Here is a 19,710-nt window from a genome sequence, read left to right as displayed (position 1 = left end):
CACTGAAATTTTGCTGAAGGTGAAAAAGGACAACAACTGTGACTGGAAAACAGCCCTTGACTGGGCATTAATGGCTAAGAACGCAATGCATAATGTACACGGTTTCAGCCCTTACCAGCTAGTATTTGGGCAAAACCCGAATCTGCTTTCAGTGCTCACTGATAAGCCACCAGCTCTGGATACAAGTACCTGGGTTGCTAAACAAATTGAAACACTGCATGCAATGAGAAAAGCATTCACAGAAGCCGAATGCTCAGAAAGAATCAGAAGAGCCCTTCGTAAGCAACTGCGACCTGTTCATGATAGATATGAGACAGAGGACAAAGTATATTATAAGAGAATAGGCTGCAGTGAGTGGAAAGGTCCAGGTGTGGTCCTAGGCCAAGATGGTGTAGTTGTATTTGTCAGGCATGGCGGAACCTACAGTATGTACGAGTGCATCAGGCTAGATTAAGAAAGGTTGGACAAATATTGTGGGCTGCCAGACAAAGCAGACCTGACATAATGTGTGACATATCCATCTTGGCATCTAACACAAAGCATGTTTCTGTTCAGACCCTGCATTGTGCAAATAAACTTATCACAAAACTCAAATCAGAAGAGGTTAACTTGAGGTTTCAGTACTTGGGGAACAACAGCTCTGTTAAGCTAGGAGTGTTCAGTGATTCCTCAATGGGAAACCTACCAGATGGTGGCACACAATGTAGACATTTCATCATGCTTATGGGAGAAAATGGAAAATTCTCACCAATATCCTGGCAGTCAAAACGCATCAGGAGAGTTGTACGAAGTACCTTAGCAGGAGAGGCTTTGGCACTTGCAGGCGGGATTGACAATGCAGTTTTCCTTGCTACACTCTACTCAAAGGTCACCACTGGTGACTGCTCATGCAACAACTTGCCCATTGTATGTATAACAGACAATCATTCTCTTCTCGATGCTCTCAAATCTACAAAATCTGTTACTGAAAAGAGACTGCGCCTAGAAATCATCAGCATGAAAGAGCTTATGCACTCTGGAACTATTGAGCAGATCTTCTGGTCAGACACCAAAGAGCAGCTTAAAACTCTGATGAAATGTAGTCCACTAAACCTAAAATGACTAAAACTAAATAAAAATTTGCTGTTAAAATTAAAACACTTCATATATCTGACTGCTTGTATTAAAAGGAAAAACTGTATACTTTAATTGTGGAAAAGTATCAATTGTGTATAGAAGAGATGGTATGCAAATATATAATTTCACTCACCTGGGAAACGGAGGCCACGTGAACAGTTTGTGAAGTGCACAGAGCATGCCATATCATCTGATACTTGTAGGAAATAATTCCAAAAGGCGACTGACTGCGTAAAGCCACATAAACAACACAAAAATACATCGAGTTCAGCGGCTAATCAGCCGGAATCAGCTGAGGTGACGAAACAGCGACCAGGGAGACCTAGCTGTCACTCAAGTGGCCACGCCCTTACCTGGCCTGGTCTTTACCTGGCCAATTGACATTTCTGTGTGGAGTTTACGTGTTCTCTCCGTGTTTTATTTAATTTCTTTATTTCTGTTATATAACCCATCTGTTTCACTTTATTCTGTAAAGGGCTTTGAGAATCAACTTTTAAAGATGCTACAGAAAATTATTGTTATTAGTTTGTTCATTAAAATATTAGTAAATAAAACAGTTTAAAAAGTATTTCCTGTTTGTTACATCAGACAGATCACATTAACAGTGTGGTTTTTAGTAATGTGTGTTCTTCTTTCTCAGATTGGTCATGTGTAATCTCACTGTTCAGTGCTGTGAGAGTTTGTCTTCAGTTCTTCAATCCTCAAACTGTGTCCTGAGAGAGCTGGACCTGAGTAACAATGACCTGCAGGATTCAGGAGTGAAGCTTCTCTCTGATGGATTGAAGAGTCAACACTGTAAACTGGAGACACTGAGGTAAATGATTCTCCACTCAGCAATATCACACAGACATTTGCAGGGATGTGATTTTACTCATATCTACACATTGATATTGATTATATGATTATGTCTATGTGTTGACTCAGAATAAAAAAGACAAATCTATTTAAATGTTTTACTGAATAAACTCCATGAAGCTGCATTTTCAGAATTGAAGTAACTCTTTTCCTGATGTGCACCATAAGGGTGTCAAAACAGTTCGGCATCTGTTCAGTAATAGATCATAACTGGTTGTTACATACTGATGTAGTTTATCTCATATGCGCTTTGTCATTGTAGATGAGGTGAGGGAGGTGAGCACGAGTAATTAAACGCTCCAACTACTTTAGAAAGCAGATAACCGTGCACAATCCCTGCTTGTTAGTTTGCTGGAGAGTCTTTTTGCTGCTCAGGGAGAAAATGAAAGCTGTAAAGCTATCACAGTGATACTTGTGGATCCAGGCTGTCTGTAGAACGAGTTTTCACCACTGCATCTGTCATGGATCAGCTGTGATAAACGCAGCCATTCAGCATCATCATTTCTGTTGAGGAACACAATGGCCAATCACAGGTGTTTAAGGAGTCGCTCAACAGTGCTCAAAAAGCAAGCGGGATTATTAATTCAAGGTCAAGTCAAGTCAATGTTTATTTATAAAGCGCTTTTAAAGACAACAAGTGTTTACCAAAGTGTTGTACAAGCGAAGGACAAATAAAGGACACAAGGTCCTCATATGGTTTAATGTCAAAGAGTGAAATGAGTTTTCAGACTAGATTTTAAAACAGAACGAGTTAAAACTCTAACATGTAGAGGCAAATTATTACAAACTGGTTTGTGTTCTGACCACATGTGCTTGGCTGTACACTATATCAATAAAGGGTTTAGTCTTTTATAAACACCGCTGTAACACATTGAGCCACTGAACATTGCTCTTAAGACGTTTTTCTACAGGGGGAAAGTGTGAATTTCCTCCAAACCTCTCAGATATAGTCTGTGTTAGTAAATGCAAGACTATTGATGAACTCCAGCATAACACTGTATGACAACGCTTCAGATGACTGTTCTAGAGCCTTCAGCTAATTAATCTGTCAGATTCTGGAGTGCATTATAGCTCTAAAGAACAATATAAATGATGAATGATCTTAAATTTAAAAAACACATTTATAGAGATGGTATACAAGTATATAATTTCACTCACCTGGGAAACGGAGGCCATGTGAACGGTTTGTGAAGTGCACACAGCATGCCATATCATCTGATACTTGTAGGAAATAATTCCAAAAGGCGACTGACTACGTAAAGCCACATAAACAACACAAAAATACATCGAGTTCAGCGGCTAATCAGCCGGAATCAGCTGAGGTGATGAGACAGCGAGCAGGGAGACCTAGCTGTCACTCAAGTGGCCACGCCCTTAATTATGCAGACTTAATATAACCTAATATAAACAAAACGGATGAGTTATAAAAAAAATTCACACCCTCACAGTTGCCATGAAGGGTAATATTAGCCATATGAACCAAAATGTTTCTTTGTATTTGTTCTTGTAAACACCCTTTTTCCCTGCTGTAAAGTCGGCCATTTTAACAGTGGGCTCAATAGAAATCTGCTCTACATGGAGCCAGGACTAGCGGGATTTCCATGAATTGCAGTTTCAGTTACTTCTGTATTGGCTTCACGAGGGAGAGTGGGAGGTTGCTGCTTGGTCATTACTCATTTACTCCGTGCTATAGCTGAGCACCACACACTGCAGCACCAACAGTAAATCTATACACTGCTATAAACTATTGCTGTACACTGACATTGCAAAGAGGACTTAAACTATTTTAAGCCCTTTCAAAGATTTAATGGCTTGAAACTGTTCAACAGACTGGTCAAAAATACTAGTAGTTTACCTTGTTAATAAAGGGTTTGCTGAATAATTGCAGACTCCTGCATTTTCAGATGGATACTGTTCTTACATGGGTATTGATTGCTGACACATTTAACATATTACTTATGATATAAATAATCAATGCATATCTAATTTTAGATCTTCAATAGAAAAGCTATATTCCATATTTTAATGAGACTGTTTTATTTCATTTTAAGATAGAACATTTTGTATAAATAAATGTTTACAATATTTAATTAAAATACTCTTAAATTAAAGCAAATATATTTTAGTCCTCTAACTCTAGAGTAGATTTAGGCAAGGCAAGTTTATTTATATAGCACATTTCATACACAGTGGCAATTCAAAGTGCTTTACATAAACAGGAATAAAAGAAACAAGTATAAGAAAAATAAAAACAAATAATAAAAATGGTAAAAAAAATCAAATAAAATAAAAGCTGATAAAATGTGTTATAAAAGAATGAAAAAGAAGAGAAAAATAGAATAGTGCGATCTGTCGGACGTAGCACAGTGCTCATTCAGTAAAGGCACAGCTAAACAGATGTGTTTTCAGTCTTGATTTGAATGTGCCTAATGTTGGAGCACATCTGATCATTTCTGGAAGCTGATTCCAGCAGCGAGGGGCGCAGTAGCTGAAAGCCGATTCACCCTGCTTTGACTAAACTCTTGGAATTTCTAGTTTATTTGATCCTAAAGATCTAAGTGATCTATTAGGTTTGTATTCAGTGAGCATATCTGTAATGTATTGAGCTCCTAGGCCATTTAGTGATTTATAGACCAGTAATAATACTTTAAAATCTATTCTGAATGTAACTGGGAGCCAGTGTAAAGACCTGAGGACAGGTGTGATGTGCTCTGATTTCCTGGTTCTGGTCAGAATTCTGGCCGCAGCGTTCTGGATGAGCTGCAACTGTCTGACTGTCTTTTTGGGGAGGCCAGTGAGGAGGCCATTACAGTAATCCACCCTGCTGCTGATAAAAGCATGAATAAGTTTCTCTAAGTCTTCACTGGAAACATAGCATCTAATTCTTGCAATGTTTTTGAGATGATAGTATGCTGATTTACTAACTGCTTTGACATGACTATTGAAACTCAGATCTGACTCCAGAGTCACACCAAGATTCTTGATCTTATTTTTTGTTGTTTGACCCTTAGAGCCAAGGTACGCATTCACCTTGAGAACCTCATCTCTGTTCCCAAATGCAATCACTTCAGTTTTCTCTTTATTTAACTGAAGAAAGTTTTGGCACATCCAACTGTTAATTTCATCAATGCATTGGCAGAGGATGTCAATGGGGCTGTAGTCATTAGGCAGTAAGGCTAGGTAGATCTGAGTGTCATCAGCATAGCTGTGGTAGGAGATTTGGTTCTTTCTCATTATTTGGCTCAGAGGAAGCATATAAAAGTTGAACAGCAGAGGTGCCAGAATCGAGCCTTGTGGGACTCCACATGTCATGGGTGTCCACCTCGACCTATGATCACCTATACTGACATAGTAACCTCTCCCTTCAAGGTAAGATCTGAACCATTTGAGGACCGTCACAGACAGCCCAACCCAGTTTTCCAGCCTATGCAGAAGTATGCTGTGATCGACAGTGTCAAATGCGGCACTGAGATCGAGCAGTACCAGCACTGTTAGTTTGCCTAAATCTGTATTTATGGCCCGTTTCCACTGAGTGGTACGGTACGGTTTGGTTTGGTACGCTTTTATGGCCATTTCCACTGTCAAAAAGCGTACCGAACCGAACCGTACCGTACCACTTTTTCGGCACCCTTTCGAAAGGGTACCAAACACAAGAAAGGGTACCAAAAGGCGAAGCCACACGCGCAGCTGAACGCTATTGGTTTACAGAGATACGTCATTCGCTTACACAAAAAGCCAGAATGAAAACAAAAAAACGCCATGTTTGAAATACACAGCCGAGAGATTACAGCAGAATTATAAATACATATAATAACGAGCCATGGTCGATCTGGGCTCAAACAAACCTTGTCGTCATCTTGATGAACAGCCACAAATCCAAGAAGAAGAGCAGATTTACCCTGTGCCCCGTAGTTTTTTACAAGCCAATCTGAGGCGCGAGCGGTTTCGCTTTCTTCCTTGCACTCGCGCGCGTCTAACATTATATCTGAAATAACAAACCTCTTTAGCTGAGGATAATAACCTGCGCTTGATTATTGATGTGCTTTTGAAACCCGATCCTGTCAGACACTGACAAACGCGAGAGTGAAGCGCGGAAAAAACAAGGGAGGAGCCGGGAAAAAAGGAGCACATTTTTCAGCAAACATGAACAAAATGCCATGTATAACTAACTTATTATCTTCACATTTTGGACTAATATGAACCAGGAATGACGGAATTACTCTCTAACAGAGGCTACATGTGCTGCTGAGGATTACAGACACAGATGAGAGGTTTACACTGAATGTCTGCTATTTTTTGTGTTGTTTTGAACCTAAATACCAGCGAAAAGTCTGCTATATGTAGTTTTTCTGTAGTTGGTAACATATCGGAGACTGTAAGGGACTGTATGTGTTTATATATGTTCATTTATTTAGGTTTTAAATATATTTACAGACGATACAGTAGGCTGTTTCGCACTGTCTTTGATCTGCAGTTATAATCAACTCATTTTCATTGAAAAGTTAGTAATAAACATTTCTACACAAGTATTTATGTGTGTAAAGCATCTGTGTTGTGAGAAGTGCTTTTCATATGATATGTGAGCGACCTGTACAGCTTTATTGTAGACATTTCCTCGAGCGAGAATGACGTCGACTGAAACTTTCTGTCATACACCACGCCCACCAAAAGGGTACCCTTGTTAGTGGAAACGCAAGCCTGATAAAGGTGACCCGTACCAAACCGAACCATACCGTACCAGTCAGTGGAAACGAGCCATTAGACGTATATCATTGATTATCTTTATAAGAGCGCTCTCTGTACTGTGATGTGGTCTGAAACCAGATTGATAATTGTCTAAACACCCCTTGAAGTTTAAGAACTTGTTAACCTGGTTAAAAACAACTTTTTCAATGATTTTGCCAATGAAAGGGAGATTTGAGATGGGCCTGTAATTGCTCAATAGGGTATTATCCAGGTTGCTCTTCTTTAAGAGGGGTTTAACAACTGCAGTTTTAAGTGAGTTAGGAAAAATCCCTGAGAGAAGTGAAGCATTTACCACTTTTAGAAGATCCATTTCTAAACAGGTAAACACAATTTTAAAGAATGATGTGGGGAGCGTGTCAAGACTGCAGGTTGATGCTTTCATAACTTGCACAATCTCTTCTAAGATTTTACCATTAGTTGCCATGAAATCAGACATAATGTCTGATTTCTTAAGTTGTGGTTGAGCTAGTCTGACTTCGACACAACTTGGCTGATTGGATGAGCTGATTGCCTTTCAGATATTATTGATCTTGTCAGTAAAGAAATGAGCAAACTCATTACATTTGCTTTCAGAGAGTAGTTCACTTGGAATCCGACTGGGGTGGGGGGGGGGGGGTTGTGACAACAGTCGATGAAATGTGTAAACCCTTAGTTATAAGTTGATCAAGAGTGTGTCCACGATTGTGTGTGGGTCCTTGAACATGCTGAGTCAGATCAAAAGTGTTCAAAACAGGTTAACAAGGAGGTTAAGAGTAACTGGGCAACTAACAAGATTAACATGGGGAAAACTGAAGTGAACACAGAGAATACAAGGAAAACACATCAGTACAAGGACAGGCCAACCAGGACCATGTCATGGCTCCCTTCTAGGAGAAGATTCCAGATGATCCTCAGAGGAAGACACAAAACAAGAGTGAGTTCAACAAGCTGGAGGTGTTACAGTGGACAAGGGTGATGGGGGAGAGGCAGGTAAATGAAACCATGACAGGGTACAGGACAGATGGGGAGTGGGAAACTGACAGACAGGTGAACAGGAAGGAGGACAAAGCCAAGGCAGGGACTACTGGACAGTAAACCAGGGCAGATCCTGTGGATCAGGATAAACAGCTGGAGCACGGAGATATAATGTGTCCTTAAATTTTGCATTCACAGGTGAGGCAGTCCTTATCACTGGCACTTCTAAATAGATGTATTTATTTTCTATATTTCTGTATCTCTGTTTGCTTTTATTTGTCTGTTGATATGCAGCTTTTAAATGTGCTAAAGGAAATTATTATTATTTAGTTTGTTCATGTGTTTTATTGTCTGTCATCTGTGGACCTTTGTGTATGATCTTCTCGTCTTTTGATAAAAATATTTCTTCATCTATTCAGACATCTGAAGGAAGCCATTTACTTTTGTTGCATAAACCTAAATCCTATTAAAAGCTAAAATCACCAGATGTGCTCACTAATTAGTGAAGTTAAACCAGTCACTACATTCATACATGCTTCAGACTATTAAACACTCCAGATCAACACATACATATTGTGTTTGTTCTCTACACAGGCTACAGTGCTGTAAACTCACTGTTCGGTCCTGTGAGAGTTTGTCTTCAGCTCTACAATCGTCAAACTGTGTTCTGAGAGAGCTGGACCTGAGTAACAATGACCTGCAGGATTCAAGAGTGAAGCTTCTCTCTGATGGACTGAAGAGTCAACACTGTAAACTGGAGACACTGAGGTAAATGATTCTCCACTCAGCAAAATCACACAGACATTTGCAGGGATGTGATTTTACTCATATCTACACATTGATATTGATTATATGATTATGTCTATGTGTTGACTCAGAATAAAAAAGACAAATCTATTTAAATGTTTTACTGAATAAACTCCATGAAGCTGCATTTTCAGAATTGAAGTAACTCTTTTCCTGATGTGCACCATAAGGGTGTCAAAACAGTTCGGCATCTGTTCAGTAATGGATCATAACTGGTTGTTACATACTGATGTAGTTTATCTCATATGCGCTTTGTCATTGTAGATGACTATGGTGAGGGAGGTGAGCACTGTTAAGTTATGTTTTATGAGCTGTGCATGCATAAGAAAAGTGTGTGCACTACAGGTTTTTTTTGGGGGGGGGATATAAAAAAGGATCCCGGTCTGTTTTTGCGTGATTTGATTTAACATTGGTAGCAGAGGATGGCTGCTGCTGGGAATTACAAAAATCCACCAAAATGAGATTGAAATCTGGAGACGCATCACAGACCTGGACAAAAAGAAACAAGCCTTGGCAGTTACCTTGTCACTAACGGGCTAAACAAGAAACAGCGCACTGGAAATACCCGCGGATGATTTGAATGCTGACAATGGTATGCAAACATTAATAGAAAAATTGGACTCTGTGTTTTTAAAAGAAGAAAAAGATCAACAGTACAAAAAATAAGTGAGAAACAAAGTGCAAGACCTTTTAGATTTGGAAATGGCAAAGTTGTTCACTCCACAAAGAAAGCTACTAATGCAGCAAGAGTAGGACACACCAAATGCAAAATAGAGACAGAAGTTGTTCCTGCTGATATACCAATGCTTTTAAGCAAAGCATCACTCAAAAGAGCAAGTGCAGTTCTGGACATTGCACATGACAAAGCAACAACGTTTAAACAACCTGTTAAACTTGAGCTAACATCTTTAGGACATTTCTGTGTGAACTTGAGAGATGACCGCATTCTAGATGAAAAGGAGACAAGTGAGAACAAGACACCAAATGAAGAAATTCTGTCTGTGACAGAAAACATGACAACTAACGAAAAGGAGAGAGTACTGTTGAAACTACACAGACAATTTCGACATGCTTCAGCCGATAGAATAAAAAAATGACTGGCCTGCTCAGGTAATCATGATGATGAAAGCAACACTGTTCTCATGAACATTGTGAAAAACTGTGATACATGTAGTAGATACAGTAAGCCAAAACATAACCCTGTTGTAGGTTTGCCTATGGCATCAACATATAATGAGACTGTGGCAGTGGACTTGCATGAGCTTGGGCCAGGAATATGGTATTTGCATGCTATTGACCACTTCACACGCTTCAGTGCAGGGAGTATTGTCACCACAAAGAACCCAAGAGAGATAGTGAAGCACTTTATTCACTGTTAGATAAGTGTTCATGGTCCTCCATGCAGACTGTTTAGTGACAACGGAGGTGAATTTAATAACGACGAAATGAGGGATATGGCTGAAAATGTTAACATTGAAGTTAAAACAACTGCGGCCTAAAGCCTATGGAGCAATGGCCTTTTAGAAAGGCATAATCAGACCCTCACTGAAATTTTGCTGAAGGTGAAAAAGGACAACAACTGTGACTGGAAAACAGCCCTTGACTGGGCATTAATGGCTAAGAACGCAATGCATAATGTACACGGTTTCAGCCCTTACCAGCTAGTATTTGGGCAAAACCCGAATCTGCTTTCAGTGCTCACTGATAAGCCACCAGCTCTGGAAACAAGTACAAGTATACCCAACAAAATAGACGAACTCATTCTGCTCTCTCAGACAAACAGGGATTTTCTGCATTCAGCTGCTCTGTGTTTCACGGAAACCTGGCTGAACGACACCATACCGGACAACGCGCTTCACCTACCGGGCTATCAGCTGTTCAGAGCGGATCGCGACGAAGAATCAACGTGGAAATCACGCGGTGGCGGGACGTGCTTTTACATCAATGAAAGGTGGTGTACAGATGTAACAGTTTTAAAGAAGATGTGCTGTCCAGATCTGAAAGCACTGTTTATTAACTGTAAGCCTTTTTACTCCCCGCGCGAGTTCTGCTCGTTCATGCTCGTCAGTGTTTACATTCCTCCGCTCGCGCACGCGAGCATGGCGATACAGAAACTAGCTGATCAGATCACGGTGTTAGAGCAACAACACCCGGACTCTGCTTTAATCATTCTCTGGGATTTTAACAAAGCAAAACTATCTCGTGAACTGCCAAAATATAGACAGCATGTTACATGTCCCACAAGAGAAAGCAATATTCTGGATCACTGCTATACCACAATAAAGGATGCATACCGCTCCGTCCAACGAGCAGCTTTGGGACACTCTGACCATTGTTTGATTCATCTCATTCCAACCTACAGACAGAAACTGAAAACAGCCAAACCTGTATTAAGATCTGTGAAAAGATGGACTAACGAAACAGAGCGGGATCTACAAGCCTGTTTCGACCTCACTGACTGGAGTGTTTTTGAAGCTGCTGCAAACGATCTGGATGAGCTCACAGAGACTGTAACATCTTATATCAGTTTCTGTGAAGACGTGTGCATTCCTACCAGGACTCAACCCACATACAACAATGACAAACCATGGTTCACTGTAAAACTCAGACAGCTACGTCAGGCCAAGGAGGTCACTTACAGGTATGGGGATAGGGCCTTGTATAAGCAGGCCAAATACACACTGGAAAAGGAGATCAGAGTCGCAAAAAGGAACTATTCTGAGAAACTAAGGAGTCAGTTCTCTTCCAGCGACTCAGCATCTGTGTGGAAAAGTCTGAAAAACATCACAAACTACAAGACAACATCCCCCAGCACTGTAGACAATGAACGACTTGCAAACGACCTGAATGAGTTTTACTGCCGGTTTGAGAAAACCCCCCACACCCACTCTGAACTGCTCTTCACGCCACCATTAACACCTCCACCACCCCCCGCCTCCCTCATACCTGCCCTACAGTTTAACGAAGATGAGGTGCGCCAGGTCTTCCGGAAACAGAAGAGGAAAAAAGCACCAGGCCCAGATTTTATAACACCAGCCTGTTTAAAATCCTGTGCTGACCAACTGGCCCCCATCTTCACCCTGATCTTCAACAGATCACTGGAGCTGTGTGAAGTGCCCTCCTGCCTCAAACGCTCTACCATCATCCCCATCCCAAAGAAACCCAAACTTACAGGACTAAATGACTACAGACCGGTGGCACTAACATCTGTGGTCATGAAGTCCTTTGAAAAACTGATGCTGACCCACCTGAAGGACATCACTGAACCCTCACTGGACTCTCTTCAGTTTGCCTACAGAGCAAACAGGTCTGTGGATGATGCAGTAAATATGGGACTGCATTATGCTCTGCAACACCTAGACAGACCAGGGACCTATGTGAGGATCCTGTTTGTTGACTTCAGCTCGGCGCTTAACACTATCATCCCAAAACTTCTCCTGCCCAAATTAACTCAGCTCTCTGTGCCCACCTCTGTCTGTCAGTGGATCAACAGCTTCCTAACGGACAGGCAGCAGCTGGTGAAGCTGGGAAAATTCTCATCTAGCATCCGCACAATCAGCACTGGCGCCCCCCAGGGGTGTGTCCTCTCCCCACTGCTCTTCTCCCTGTACACGAATGACTGCACATCAAAAGACTCCTCTGTGAAGCTCTTGAAGTTTGCAGACGACACCACACTTATCGGCCTCATTCAGGACGGTGACGAGTCTGCTTACAGACAGGAGGTTAAGGAGTTGGCTGTCTGGTGTAGCCACAACAACCTGGAGCTCAACACGCTCAAAACAGTGGAGATGATAGCGGACTTCAGGAGAAACCCCCCTGCTCTCCCCCCACTGAGCATCATGGACAGCATTGTGGCAGCAGTGGAGTCATTCAGGTTCCTGGGTACCACCATCTCTCAGGACCTGAAGTGGGACACTCACATTGACTCCATTGTCAAAAAAGCTCAACAGAGGCTGTACTTTCTTCGTCAGCTGAGGAAGTTTAACCTCCCAAAGGAGCTGCTGAAACAGTTCTACACCTCCATCATTGAATCAGTCATCTGCACATCAATAACTGTCTGGTTTAGCTCAGCTACTAAATACGACCTCCAAAGACTACGTCGAATAGTTCGGACTGCTGAGCGAATCACTGGTACAACCCTTCCTACTCCCCAAGAACTGTACTTATCCAGAGCGAGCAGAAGGGCTGCCAAAATCACTCTGGACCCCTCACACCCAGCACACTGCCTCTTTGAACTTTTACCTTCTGGTCGACGCTACAGAGCACTGCGCACCAGAACAGCCCGACACAGAAACAGTTTCTTCCCTCAGGCAATCTATCTCATGAACACTTGATGATAATAGTTGCGGAACCAACATCACTACTTGCTATACACTTTTATACACATATACACTTATTTAACAACACACTTTACATGCCAATTTGCACATAACAGCTGCACATATAACGTTGTATATAGTAATAAACACGTACATACACTTGTCAATCTGTATATTTGCATTCACTACTTCTATTTTTTTTTTAAATATATTTATTCTCTGTTTTTTGTCCTGTCTCTGTAATGCTGTTGCACTGTAGAAGCTCTGTCACGAAAACAAATTCCTAGTATGTGTGAACATACCTGGCAATAAAGCTCTTTCTGATTCTGATTCTGATTCTGAAGTACCTGGGTTGCTAAACAAATTGAAACACTGCATGCAATGAGAAAAGCATTCACAGAAGCCGAATGCTCAGAAAGAATCAGAAGAGCCCTTCGTAAGCAACTGCGACCTGTTCATGATAGATATGAGACAGAGGACAAAGTATATTATAAGAGAATAGGCTGCAGTGAGTGGAAAGGTCCAGGTGTGGTCCTAGGCCAAGATGGTGTAGTTGTATTTGTCAGGCATGGCGGAACCTACAGTATGTACGAGTGCATCAGGCTAGATTAAGAAAGGTTGGACAAATATTGTGGGCTGCCAGACAAAGCAGACCTGACATAATGTGTGACATATCCATCTTGGCATCTAACACAAAGCATGTTTCTGTTCAGACCCTGCATTGTGCAAATAAACTTATCACAAAACTCAAATCAGAAGAGGTTAACTTGAGGTTTCAGTACTTGGGGAACAACAGCTCTGTTAAGCTAGGAGTGTTCAGTGATTCCTCAATGGGAAACCTACCAGATGATGGCACACAATGTAGACATTTCATCATTCTTATGGGAGAAAATGGAAAATTCTCACCAATATCCTGGCAGTCAAAGCGCATCAGGAGAGTTATACGAAGTACCTTAACAGGAGAGGCTTTGGCACTTGCAGACGGGATTGACAATGCAGTTTTCCTTGCTACACTCTACTCAGAGGTCACCACTGGTGACTGCTCATGCAACAACTTGCCCATTGTATGTATAACAGACAATCATTCTCTTCTCGATGCTCTCAAATCTACAAAATCTGTTACTGAAAAGAGACTGCGCCTAGAAATCATCAGCATGAAAGAGCTTATGCACTCTGGAACTATTGAGCAGATCTTGTGGTCAGAGACCAAAGAGCAGCTTAAAACTCTGATCAAATGTAGTCGACTAAACCTAAAATGATTCAGAAGGCTGAAATACGACTAAAACTAAATCAAGATATGCTGTTAAAATTAAAACACTTCATATATCTGACTGCTCGTATTAAAAGGCAAAACTGAATACTTTAATTGTGGAAAATTAACAATTGTGTATAGAAGGAATCGCTAATACACTGTGATGCACAGAATCTGTGTATTTAAGTGAAGTTTATTTATTAACTAATTATGAGAGGAGCATGTGCTTATGATTGACTGCTAATGCATTGGATCCACCAATCAGATGATCCCTAAATCACTGTAATAACCAGAGTATCTTACCTTAGCCGCTTCGCTTTGAAGAATCCCCCCTTCCACCCCTACTCTTCCTCTTTCCTTGACAGGGCGGCACAGAGGCCCAGTGGTTAGCACCGTGGCCTCATAGCAAGAATGTCCCTGGTTCAAGTCTTTACCTGGCTAAGTTGACATTTCTGTGTGGAGTTTACATGTCCTCTCCGTGTTTTTTTTGTTTCACTTTATTCTGTAAAGGGCTTTGAGATGCAACTTTTAAAGATGCTACAGAAAATTATTGTTATTAGTTTGTTTATTAAAATATTAATAAATAAAACAGTTTAAAAAGTATTTCCTGTCTTGCAGTGTTAGGTGTTTAATAAAGAGTTGGGCTATTAGAGCATCTGAAGGAAGCCATTTAGTTGTGTTTTATAGACATTAATACTGTTAAAATCACCAGATGTGCTCACTAATTAGTGAAGTTAAACCAGTCACTACATTCATACATGCTTCAGACTATTAAACACTCCAGATCAACACATACATATTGTGTTTGTTCTCTACACAGGCTACAGTGCTGTAAACTCACTGTTCAGTGCTGTGAGAGTTTGTCTTCAGCTCTTCAATCCTCAAACTGTGTCCTGAGAGAGCTGAACCTGAGTAACAATGACCTGCAGGATTCAGGAGTGAAGCTTCTCTCTGATGGACTGAAGAGTCAACACTGTAAACTGGAGACACTGAGGTAAATGATTCTCCACTCAACAGTGAATATAGTATAAAAATATAGTTACATATTGGGTTAACAAATATGGAAGCCTCTTTCCCCACTCAGTGTATTGGCAGTAAAAGAAATAAATATATTCATATATATAAAATGTATTTAATTTATATATATATATATTTATATATATATATATATATATATATATATATATATATATATATATATATATATATATATATATATATATATATAAATATACAAATGTATGTGTATAGACAAAGGTCTGAAAAACCCAAAGTAAAGATTTGATTCGGATCAAAACCAAGATTGGATTACGTGATTTAATCCAATTATGTAATCCGTTTGTACTTTTGAAAAACCCATTTTCCGTTATCCAAAATCCTAGTGTATTACTTTTGAAAAACCGGGCCAACGTCATCAACTGCTAAACTCAAATCTGACGGCACACACTGAGGTACAGAAAGAGGTGTGCTGTGCTCATAATTTATCTGTGCTTTCAAACAAATTAGCTTTCAGACATTCAAATACACACAACTACAAGCAAAACATACCATTTAAGTCTTGTAAAATACACGTGAAATAATACTTATGTGTCAATATAACTGGACGATGTGCTTTATTCACGTAAGATACACACTGTTTATGCTGCTGGAATATTTTCTCTATTCCTCACTCAGATGAACAGTTGTTTACCTTCATGTATTTCAGAAGAAAATGTAGTAAATCCAGCAGCTCAGATCTCTCCTGCGGTTGTTGCTATAAGGGATACAGCTGCGATCGAAAGTTAACGAAAAGTATTTATATTATCTATTAAATTACTCATTATTGTATTTTATTAGCAACTAACTTTACAGCAACCCTAAACCCAACCCTCACGGTAATGTACAAATATTATGTGTTGTGCAGTGTCACAAAAATGATGCTATATTGATGTGAGTATCCTTAGCTGTATCTGATCTAGCCTTCACTGTGCTGCAGGAGAGGGTGAAGTCTAGATGGGATACAGCTGAGGATACTTGCGTTAATATAGCATCATTTTTCTAGCAACAACAGCGCACCATTAATAATAATTTTGAGATCTCAGGGCTTGATCAATAAGGAGAGCTAATCAGGATGTGTGTGTGTGTGTGTGTGTGTTTGTGTGTGTGTGTGTTCATCACTGCTGTTGACATGAGCAGAAACAGCAGTCAGCATCTTCACAACACAAAGAGATGTGTGATTGTCCAACTGTGTGATGTGGACTATTGCTGTGTTTGTAGATTGTCTGGCTGTATGGTGACAGAGGAAGGCTGTGGTTTTCTGTCTTCAGCTCTGACTTCAAACCCCTCACACCTGAGAGAGCTGGATCTAAGCTACAATCATCCAGGAGATTCAGGAGTCAAGCTGCTCTCTGAACAACTGGAGGATCCAAACTACACACTGGACAAACTCAAGTATGTGGAGCATCACTGGCCTTGTGCTTTTCCACTGAAGGGCTTTAAAAAGACACTAGAAAGCTCTTTTCTGATCTTCAGTTTTCTGTGAGGGTTATGGGGTGAGGACAGACAGAAGATACAGCATGTAGAGTATTCCAGTCATGTCTATGAAGAGCAAATCATTGAGTGTGAAATGAATCTCCTCTGTAAATGTTGGAGTGTATTGGCAACATGTGCTCAAAGGCTGCATGTGCTGAAGAACGATGGCAAAGCTAAGTGTGATCACTGTAATAAATGAATGTTGCAGCAGGGTGTCTCCATCAACATGAGCAGTATCTGCGCTCGCTTCACCAACAGCAGAGGAAAAGAACGCACTGTGTTAGATTCATTGTGCATCCCGGCTGGAACCAACAAGTGTTGTGTGTTTTAGCTGAAGAGTTTGGAGCGTGTAGCTGAGCAGCTCAGTGCTAGCTTTAGCTTATTAGCTGAGGGGGAAACTAAACAGCTCATTCTCTCCATCTGTGTGTGTTTACAGTCTGGATCATGGAGGAGACGCGAGGATTACAGCAGGACTGCACAAATGTAGGACTACACATACACACACACTCACTCACATACGCACACACATGCACACACACACACACACACACACACACATGCACACACACTCACTCACATACGCACACACATGCACACACACTCACTCACACACACACACACGAAGATTACAGCAGGACCACGCAAATTTAGGACTACACACACACACTTACTCGTTCCCATGCACACACACATACACACACACACACCACACATGCACACAAACACACACACACACACACACACACTCGCTCCCACGCATACACATACACGCACACACACTCACACGAGGATTACAGCAGGACCCCGCAAATGTAGGACTACACACGCACACACACACACATGCACGCACACTCTCACACACACACACACACACACGCACACACACACACACGAGGATTACAGCAGGACCACGCAAATGTAGGACTACACACACACACACACACTCACTCGCTCCCACGCATACACATACACACACACACCACACATACACACACACACACACTCACACACACTCGCTCCCACGCATACACATACACGCGCACGCATGCACACAAACACACACACACACACCACACACACACACACACACACACGAGGATTACAGCAGGACCATGCAAATGTAGGACTACACACGCAAACACACACACCACACACGCACATGCACACATACACTCACACACATAGACTCTCACTCACACATACACACACGCGCACACACACTTACAGACGCATACACACACACACACACACACACAAACTCTCTCTCTGTCTCTCTCTCTCACACACACACACATACACACACAAACTCTCTCTGTCTCTCTCTCACACACACAAAGTCTCTCTCTCTCACACACACACACACACACACACACACACTCACACACACACAGACTCTCACACACACAGCTGTGGTTATAAATGTGTGTGTTCTTGTGTTCAGATGTCTGTTTCCTCACACTGGATCCAAACACAGCACACACTCAACTCATTCTGTCTGAGGAGAACAGAGAGGTGAAGCGTGTGAGAGAGAAACAGCCGTATCCTGATCATCCAGACAGATTTAATTATTGTCCTCAGGTGTTGTGCAGAGAGAGTGTGTGTGGACGCTGTTACTGGGAGACTGACTGGAGTGGAGATGATGTGGAAATATCAGTGTCATATAAGAGCATCAGGAGGAAGGGAACAGGTGATGAGTGTGTGTTTGGATCTAATGCTCAGTCCTGGAGTTTGCTCTGCTCTTCCACCAGTTTCTCATTCATACACAATAACACACACACTCGTCTCCCAGTAGAGCCGCTCAGCAGGAGAATAGGAGTGTTTGTGGATCACAGTGCAGGAACTCTGATCTTCTACAACATCTATAGAGACACAATGAGCCTCATCCACTCAGTCCAGACCACATTCACTGAGCCGCTCTGGCCTGGGTTTAGGATTTATCCTGGATCATCAGTGAAACTGAGCTGAAGACTGACGAGAGATTTACCCACAATCCTCTGCAGGAGTAGTCAGCAGCTGTGTGTGTGTGTGTGAGAGAGAGAGAGAGAGAGAGTGTGTGTGTGTGTGTGTGTGTGAGAGAGAAGAGAGTGTGTGCGTGTGAGAGAGAGAGAGAGAGTGTGTGTGTGTGTGAGTGAGAGAGAGAAAGTGTGTGTGTGTGTGTGTGTGTGTGTGTGTGTGTGTGTGTGTGTGTGTGTGTGTGTGTGTGACTAAGAGGAAACGTGTGCTCATCATTCATGTATATTTCATGTTTCAAGTTTTTTTTCATCATGTTGCTTTTGTTAAACTTGGTTATTCGTTGTGTACTAGTTGTTGCACAAGTTTATGTATGTTATTTCGTGTTCCTTTTATCATACTAAAAAAATAGCACTTTGGTTGAACATGATTCAGTAATGGACAGTGGTTCCATTATTTTAACAGCTCTAGATGTTAAACCTGCTTAAAATATTTGTTAATTTAACATGAAAAGATGATGTGGATTAAATAGGATTTAAATATCTCTATTTGATTTAAATGTTTTTGTGCATGTTTTGAACACATAAATCATGTTAAATGAACCACAAATATTTTGTGCTAGTGTAACATCATTATGACCTGTTAAAATAATGTGGTGTAGATGTTATGATGTTGTTTTTTGATTGTAGTATCCATGTATGTAGCATACATACACAGTTATGGCTTTCTAAGTGAAGCATCAGATAATACTGTTGTTAATAAAGCTGCCAACACCAAAGCATGAGTGCTAGTTTTAAAGGTGGTAACCGCTAAAGGATTTTTATGACTAACGAATATAATCCAATTTAGTCCAATTTCCAATATCCACTAGATGCAAAAAAAAAAAACACATCTGTAAGAAATTGTATGTTTATACAATCTCACCTGGGTATGCCTGATATAGCATAGACTTAAAACTTTGTTCTGCTGCTTTTGGCTTCCGCATCACAACTTCATCCATTGGTTCAGGACGAATTACTTGGATGACATTTTTGTTACAGACACAGGTAAGTTTTTATATTCAGCCAATAAGTCATTAATACACAAATTAAATAAATACTTTTAGCTAATGCCAAGACTGTCGTCTAAAAAATAAAAATAAACTATTTCCATGAAAAAGATACATTTTGATGAAATATTCAAACTTTATTACAGTGAAAC

General features: G+C 40.8%; 2 protein-coding genes across 2 annotated transcripts in view; both read left to right on the top strand.

Annotated features, from left to right (window-relative positions):
• The window catches only part of LOC130222025 (NACHT, LRR and PYD domains-containing protein 12-like), a 272,015-nt gene that overhangs the window by 20,305 nt on the left and 232,000 nt on the right, over positions 1-19,710 (top strand).
• On the top strand, positions 7,385-18,923 carry LOC130222125 (ribonuclease inhibitor-like). The gene is made up of 5 exons (XM_056454754.1): positions 7,385-8,439; positions 14,870-15,043; positions 16,306-16,479; positions 16,997-17,043; positions 18,002-18,923. The coding sequence occupies exons 1-5, from the start codon at positions 8,204-8,206 to the stop codon at positions 18,523-18,525; spliced, it is 1,155 nt and encodes a 384-aa protein (XP_056310729.1). The 5' UTR covers positions 7,385-8,203; the 3' UTR covers positions 18,526-18,923.

Source organism: Danio aesculapii, chromosome 4 (genome assembly GCF_903798145.1).
Source record: "Danio aesculapii chromosome 4, fDanAes4.1, whole genome shotgun sequence".
Classification (NCBI taxonomy): Eukaryota; Metazoa; Chordata; class Actinopteri; order Cypriniformes; family Danionidae; genus Danio; species Danio aesculapii.
The sequence above is the reverse complement of the archived record's forward strand: the minus strand, read 5'-3'. Positions and strand labels throughout refer to the sequence as shown.